This window comes from Eucalyptus grandis, chromosome 7 (genome assembly GCF_016545825.1).
Source record: "Eucalyptus grandis isolate ANBG69807.140 chromosome 7, ASM1654582v1, whole genome shotgun sequence".
Lineage (NCBI taxonomy): Eukaryota > Viridiplantae > Streptophyta > Magnoliopsida > Myrtales > Myrtaceae > Eucalyptus > Eucalyptus grandis.
In genome coordinates, this window is record NC_052618.1 from 21581903 (window position 1) to 21590295 (window position 8393).

The 8393-nt window shown below is 37.8% G+C and overlaps 1 protein-coding gene across 1 annotated transcript; it reads left to right on the forward strand.

Moving 5' to 3' along the window:
• On the forward strand, nt 1-1050 carry LOC104452632 (hypothetical protein). The gene is made up of 2 exons (XM_010067088.3): nt 1-117; nt 584-1050. The coding sequence occupies exons 1-2, from the start codon at nt 77-79 to the stop codon at nt 879-881; spliced, it is 339 nt and encodes a 112-aa protein (XP_010065390.2). The 5' UTR covers nt 1-76; the 3' UTR covers nt 882-1050.
• Nucleotides 1051-8393: the final 7343 nt, after the last annotated feature.

Here is an 8393-nt window from a genome sequence, read left to right on the forward strand (position 1 = left end):
TTGGTCCTGATCTCTCGAAGTATTGTTCCCGAAAGACACCCTTGCATACCGGCTCCGGAATCACTAGCTTGCGGCGATGGCGGCGACTGTTGTGAAAACGAAACATTTGTTGGTCAGGTACGAGAGCCTAAATAGGCTATAGCTATGATGCTTGATTAAGCCGGCGTTCGAGCGATTTACTAGATAAGAAGTTACCTCGGGTGGCATGTGGAACTAGGAATGATATAGCGAGTTATCCTACAATTTTTTCCCTTCTTATACACGTGTTCTCAGCTTAATACTTGAGTCGATCTGATCAGTTTCCCTTCTTATTTCGGGGCAGCATGAGGTGAGATGTTTGCAACTACTGTTGAATGTGATTGATATTACGGCTAAGTACGCGAAATGTCTCATACTAGTCGTGCTGTTACGCTCCGCGAGATACTTTCTCGTGGGTCCGGAGCACCTTTCATGTGCATGTGAAATTGGGAGTTACACTGGCAAAACCTCTCTCTCTCTCCCCCTCCCTTTCTCATTGGATTCAAAGTTAAGCAGCATTTCCTTGACAAAATGACCTGAATATCAGCCAAATCTAACTTTCTAGGCATGCAAAGCGAGATAGGCGATTCTCGAGTGCATTCACGCTGAAGAAGAAGCTGGAAATACCCAAAGGAAAGATGAGCGACGGTGATCAATCTGATGAGCCCGACGAGCACGGTCCACTCTGGGTGCCGCACCCGAGAACGGGGATATACTTCCCGAGAGGTCACGAGCGGGTGGTGGACGACATTCCGGAGGGCGCAGCTTCTTTCTCTCAGGCTTTCTGGCTCAGGGGTGTCGAAGGAGTGGACCGACCCGATCCGGATGAACAGGCTTATCACGGGTTTCCTTCCTCCGAGTGAACAAATGGTGCGAATTTGAGCTGCTGAAGCTGGAGCGGTTCCATAGAATCTCGAAGCTAGACTATATACACATTGTAATGAATCCAACAAACCCTGTGAATTCGCTTGGCGACTCATGTTGGGTACTGCTTTTCATCCAATAAAACATCTTGCATGGTAGTGACATCTACGTGCTGGTGCGATGACCATCTTTAACTTATAAGGTGTGAATAATCATCTTTTGTTAGAATCGATACGAACATATAAGCACGAGCCCGGTTGGACCGCGTTTTGCACGCCTTATACAGAAGTCAGATTCGCACAAAACTAGGCATTTCGGCTCCTATCAAAATTGATCTTTTTATGCATAATCCTTACCTTTGGCATCAGAACATAAAATTGGGCCTGCATATTTATTAGCTTACTAGCTTATCGTTTTCTTTTCTGGTTAAATTCAACAATTCTCTTCTGATAAGCAAAGATGGATACTCGTCACGTACCGCGCCTGGTATTATTGTGCAAATCACCAAGTTTGACTTAATCGAGTATTAATTGTCCTGCTCAAGTTCAACTCGATTAGAAAATCAAGATTCGCAAGCTCAACTCAACTACAGTCGATTTATGTATAAAGCTCTAGTGTCGTGTCATTTTAAGTATCTTGTCTCTATTTTTCTAATTATTGAATGTATTTTTAAAAGTAATGAAAACTCGATTCACAGGCCTATCAAACTGAGTATTGACAAGCTTGAACTCAGTGCCATAGGATACTCAAGTAGCTCAAATTGAAAATTGACTTGAAATTCGGCAAGTTGATCTCGAATACTTATTTAGCTGAGCTACGATCAATTAGCTTGACTTGGTTTCACCTGTAACCAGGATGACATAGACACACGCATTACTCATGATATTCCACGGAATTCACCTATCTTCCTTATGTGTAGATTTTCAAAGGAGTATATCTTTATGATGAAAATAATTCACAAAAAAAACTGAAGTTTCAAGCAAATCCAACCCTTTTTCATTGTTTGAATATGGCAACATTACTTCGACCAAAAAATAAAATAAAATATGGCAACATTACTTTTAAGTCTTGAAAATAAAGAAAATAATAAGAATGTTATACGAGACAATGTCAACATTGAAACATTTTAGGTATTTTCACATTATATAAGAGCTAAATTGCATCAGCACATGGCTTTCACCTCGTTGATGTTCCTCGTCCATCTGGAACAAAGAAGGAGAAATGGACAAGTTCACGTCACATCGGGTTTAGGTTCTATGGCATTTTAGCTCTATTCAATTTGCTCTTCTCACTGGTCTTCATCGTTGCCAAAGAGGTCACATTTTTGTTTACATCTGAAAGTTTTGAACTAAGATGTTTAATCTGTCAAAATTGCACTCTGGCATTGTTCCACAAAGAAGCGTAGCAGGTCAGAGGCTGCAAGGTGGAGCTGGTTTTGTAGCTTTAGTCTTGTTAATCAATGAACTTATTCCACACAAGTTGATGAGATTTTATGCTGGTAAAGACTCAACACCTCAAAGTTTTTTAATCTCCTCCATACTTCGCTTCTAATCTCGGACAATCTTTAATGATAATGAGTCACTAAAGATCGCAAAGTATGAGAAAAACACATGTATTATCTAATAAAAGATCATGACACGTTATATAACAGTAGTACCATTCATCATAGAAAAACAAATTCTACTTGGTTAACTATAAGTAAGAAATTCAATTGACTAAAATGTGTTACTTTGCTTACTCATGTTGCACTTAATGCTATTATATTTTAAGTTCACTCTTTATCTTGATTGCATAAAATAAAATTTCAAAGATCAGATAGCACAAATTGACAAAGGTAGAGGATTTGATGGCACAAATTGAATGTTAAAGGACTAAATTGCAGAAATGCTGAAACTTAGAAGACTAAAGCCGTACGTACCAATCGACAGTATTTTGTGACTAACAACAATCTATGCCCAGAATTTTCATCGGTCGTCAATTAATTGATCCAATTTAGCAAAGTACTATGTGGCAACAGCATCCCCAAGATTCAAAAAGGAGGGCAGAAGAAAACGATAATACGCTATACGTAGCTTGAGCATCTCTTTCTTGTTTACTTCATTAATGGATTCATTTTATTAGCTTAGTAATTATTCACACCCAAAGTTGATTTGGTTATCAACATACATGTACTTAGCATGAGGGCAAGAAATATGCAGTGTTTAGGTAGAAATAAGCAACAATCATGTGAGTAATGTATGGATGTCATCTTACATATATTAAGTCGTCGACGAACATGAAGAATGAATACTATCCAGCTATTGAAAAATGATGACAGACGGTTGATAGCCGCCTATACAAGCATTGGCGGTAATTTTTCATTAGAAATGTTTAAAGTATTATTCAGATCGCTAAGATGGTTGATGTCGAAGATGCACGTGGTAGAGGGAACAATTGCCATTCAGAAACCTAGTGATGGAATTGTTATTGATAATTGTACAATTCTCAATACACAATGTGGGCGGTTCTTTAAAACATGGGCAAGATGAGTTCGCGAGAATAAAGAAGTGTGGGCATAACCAGTGGAAGTTACTTCAGAAAATACAACCACTGGGCACGGTTGAAGAGAGGTTATCACATATTCATTATAAATATCACTAGTTATTCAACAAGGGACCCTCACACAAAACTTTAAATTTCATTAGTTATAACTTTTAGATTCCCGTTGTTGATTAGATTTTAGCATGTTTCTCTGTCCTAATACCTTGTCGTTTATTAAATTTCAACATTGTATCTTATTATTTTTAGCTTGTGTCGTCAATTAAATTCTAGCATAATTGGAGACTGATAGTATAACTTTTGGATTTTTTCATCGATTAAATTCCAACCTAATCTAAGATTGTACATTATTGCATAAGATATCTTCTATTCAGAGTTGACACATAACCCTTGTCTCTTTATACAAATTAAAGAACGATTTTTTGTGAGAAATATCACGTTATGAGGGCAATTATGATGAAACAGTAATTAATAAAAAAAAAAGGTGATGGGCTGAACCAAATGCAACAGTCAATGCAAGCCCCTATACCTACCCCTTTGGGTCGGACAAGGCCTGATCCGGTGTTCCTTATTACCGAAGGGAAATATGATATGATGGAGAAGATGTTGGGCTCTTCGACAGTGACGATTACATTGCGACATCGCCTCTTCACTCTGCACTCGACCGATCTATTGTGGAGAAAATCTTATTGACTTTCCTTCATCTTTTATTAGCACGAATAACTAGAGTCACGCATTTAATTGTTGATAATTTGCAGGCTTGAAGCTGAATCCAACCTAACCCATATGCAGAAAATCTCAAAAAGACTGAGCAGCTTCCGCACGAAGCTGCTCACTTTCCAACATGTTGGGTTAGATTCTCCGTTACAAGCCTTGTACTCATGACTCCAATTAGAGGTTGAGGATATCCGAATAGTGGGAATTTTTGGCGCTAGCAGAATGGAAAGGACTACACTTCTGAAAGTTTTGTGCCCCGAATTACAAATCAATTTAGTCGAGGTTGCTTTCTAGTCAATGTGAAGGATATATCGAGCTAAGATGGCCACCTCAAAATGCAGAAGACCAGTTTCGGTGACATTCTCGATGATGGAGTTTCAAAGTTTGGCGATGATATTCATTTTGCAATAACTTCACAACAAGAGGGTTTTTTTTTTTGGTACTTGATGATGTTGAAGGGTTGTTGGAGCCTCTAAGTCATCTGATCAAGGCAATGAACTTAGGCTTAGGAAGTAGAGTCATTTTGATCCTTCGACAGGAAGGAACCATAATCTATCTATCTAGGGATATTTATAAGGTAAGAGAACTGAATGATGGTCAAGCTCTCCAACTTTTCAATTAGAATTCATTCCAAGAAAGATATCCCATAAGTGATTATAAGATGCTTTTAAATTGCTTCACCAATTTTTCCAAAGGCTTCCTTTAGGACTCACCATGATGGGTTCTTTCTTGAATAGGGAAAGCATTAAACAATGGCAAGGAACTTTTAATCGATTGAAAGAAACCCCTTAGGGAATCGATTATGAAAGAACAAGGATTGTTACCAATGGCTTAGAGGCCAACGAGAGGACAGTTTTTCTCAACATAGCGTGTTTCCTTAATGGATTTAACAAAGAAGAGATCATCAAGTTCCTAGATCAATGTGGTATCCATGCCAAGAGTGGGATTGAGGTTTTGGCTTAAAAGTCACCATGCATTGATGAAAATAATATTATATAAATGCATGATTTGCTTCAAGAAATAGGTAGACGGATAGTGATAAAATAATGCTCGGCAAACCTTCTACAAGTGGTTAGCCAACATTTGGTAGATGAAGTTGCACAAGAAGATGCAAATGAAGCGGATGGTCTCTTGTCATTCTTTTTTTCCTCCTTGGTACGGTCTTGTTCTTCCTCAAACCACCATGTCAGGACATTCTTAGAGACAACTCATAGATCTAAGTTTGAGTAAGGGTGATTGGTTCTCGGTTCAGGAATCAATTGGTAGGACTAGTTTCCCATTTCTAGGATTGGGAACCGATTTGGCTAGTCGGGATCATTGGTCAGGTTCGGATTGCTAAAGGAAACCAATAATAAATCTATTTCCCATCCCCCCCTTTTTTTTAAAAAGCATTTGTTCTTTAATCAAAAGATCAAAATGCTTCAAATTGTGTCAACTTCACACACTTGACTAACATTATACTTAATCTTAGCCAAAAGGCTAAGAAAGACATGTTTTGGTTGGAGTATAACTTGACTTTTATGCACAACTCCTCTATTCAATGCGGGACTCTTGGTTTGTAGCTTGTCTCTCTAGTCTCTTGTGGAATCCAACCTTCTATGCAAACGCTCTCAATGTAGGACTTTTGACTTTTCTCTATTGTTGTGTTTAGTGAATGCCAAGAGTTCCACATTGAATGGGCACATAAAAAATGTGGAGGATTTGTCAAAAACCCCCAAGTCTTGTTCTTAAAAATCATGCCTCTCTTGGCTTTTTGTCTAAATGTTTGCATTTCAACAACATTTAGAAAACTCTTAGTAATTAAGAGTTAAAATTATTTATTTTAATAATTTTAAAGAAATAAAATTAAAGCTTTAGAAAATAATCAGTTTGGTCTCGAGCGATTCCAAGGATGTAAAAGGGAACCGAGGCCAATTTCATGGTTTCAATTTTAGGAAACTGGGAATCGGATTGGCACCCCTTGGGATCTTACCAAATTGGCCACTTCGATCTGATTCGGGCGGTTTCTTTTGCTCAGCCCTAAGTTTGAGTATCGAAATCTTAGCTTTTCGAGTATTGGAAATCTTCTCTTTTCGTTTTTTGCCTCTCACTATTTAATCATCCTGTTCATCTTTATTCTCGATTGATGGTGGGGTTTGTAGGTACAATAAAGAGGACAACCGCGGACGAAGGAGGAGATGAGAAGGGATACAAAAAGAAAAAGCACGCACCCCCCTTGCTTGCTAATGAGCATTTGGCTGACCGGCGATCTCAGGCTCTTATTTGGGACCAACTTAGTCATTTCAAGTCTTTATTTAAAATAATATTTATTTTAGATTTTTTTTTTAGAAAATGAGCTCACTTCATATCATTATTTGGATTTATTTATTTATTTTTTTATTTCGGTCTAATAGGGAATGGATGCCATTGAATGCATTAAAGGTTGATGAAGAAGACTTGATCTTGAATTTAGTCTCATTCAAAAATACGAAGGAACATAAGCTATTTATAATGTCCAATGGCAACCTCCATCGTGGACTAGTCGGACATCTTTGGAAAAGCTGCGGACGCCTTTCGCACAAAACACCAATGATATGTTCGTGTGTTGGGAGGCGCAGCTGAAGCAAATTTCCACGTTCTGGCTTTGGGGAGCTTGAAGAGCAAGATGACCGGATGCGAGTGGGGCATGGAGGAATGAACCCTTGTGGTGGTGGTTTCCACCTGACTGAAATGATCTTACATTTTGTACCGCCTTGTGATAAATTCTTATAGATATAGAATTTAGCAGCCTAAATATTGGCCTTTTGCACCAGGAAAGGAAGTGATAATTTTTTGCCATGAGAGATGGGTTCACTACGATTTTTTCCAAGGTATCAGCAAGTAGATCAAAGCAAATGTTCCAAGGCATATTTCGGGTTGACTTATTGTCGATTCAAATGTTAGTATTTGTTGAATATGTGTTAGAAGTGTTGTAGAAAGTGAACGATTGAACAATAAAATAAATAGAACAAGAAAATAAATCGGACACCAAATTTATGAAGTTTGTTTGTAGTGATCAATATCCATGGTGAAAGCAGCAATGGATTTCATTATAGATCAAGTGATACAATGAAGATTTTAACCACACTTAAGTCACTCAAACACTCTTAGTATTTCCCAAGCCTCAATTACATTAAATAACTCATGCAGTGTTTAACCCACAATTTATCACGAAATAATCTTTCAATCTTGAGGAGAAATTAAACAAATCTTAAGCTCACAAGATTTAATTGGCTTGAGCATTAAATCTTCGTGGATATAATTTCACAAACAATACTTATGAAATAACCCACATCAAGCACTCACTTGGAAATGACACTTTGATATTTCTTCGTGATCAACTAAACAACCTCATGGCCACGAGCAATTATTTCAATATATATGCATGCGAGCAATTATTTCAATAAATATGCATGCTGCCTTAAGAACCCAGACCGACTTTTGTAGGGAATAATTCCTTCTCTTTTGTTTCTTTCTCTGACCCATCGTTGTTTGTCGACCGAGTCAAAGAAACCCACGCCAACTAGGATTAAGAAGCAGAATCCAGCCAAGCTTTTCTTTATTTTATTTTATTTATTTCTCTGAAGCACATTGGCCGGTCAAAGTCTAAAATTGGACTTTCCTTTCCTGTCCTCTTCCATGCTCAAAGTCAAACGCTTTTTTAGACTACACCGTGTAGCCGGCTTCACCACATGACTCCACCACGGAAGTAATTTTCATATTCTGAGATTCAATTTCTTTGAACTTTCTCCGCAATTCAATTCGGGTCAAGTTTTTTCAATCGTTCAGACTTAAGACATATTTTAACAAGAGCAAATTAAAGAAATTGATGATATGTGATGGTTGAGTAATGGGTCTCCAAACAAAAGAAATGACATATCAGTCACACAAAATGTGGATGGTAGTTTGACACCCTTACATACACAACAGTTAGTAGAAATCTTTTGAAAGGTTGTGTGAGTCTCCATTTGAGATAATCCAATTGGTACCTTTTTGCAGCGTGTTCGAATCTTTATCAAAACTCTTCCAAATGAAGGATTTCTTACTAGTGTTGTGGCTAGAAATCAAGCGTGGGCGAAAAATGTGCTTTGCTTATAAAAGCCAACACCATGGCTTTTCAGGCCCTTGGAGAAATCACCATTGGAGTTTTGCTAAGTGTTGGACAATTTCTAAGTTTTTTTAAGACTCAGATATCCTATATTTTTTTAAGCAAAGCTAATAAATCCCAATTAAGAAGG

Excerpts from the sequence above, each read along its gene's own strand:
- LOC104452632 (XM_010067088.3), top strand. The coding sequence starts at position 77 with ATGGCGGCGACTGTTGTGAAAACGAAACATTTGTTGGTCAG. Across the intron at positions 118-583 it reads ACGAAACATTTGTTGGTCAG|GCATGCAAAGCGAGATAGGC; the intron begins GTACGAGAGCCT and ends CTAACTTTCTAG.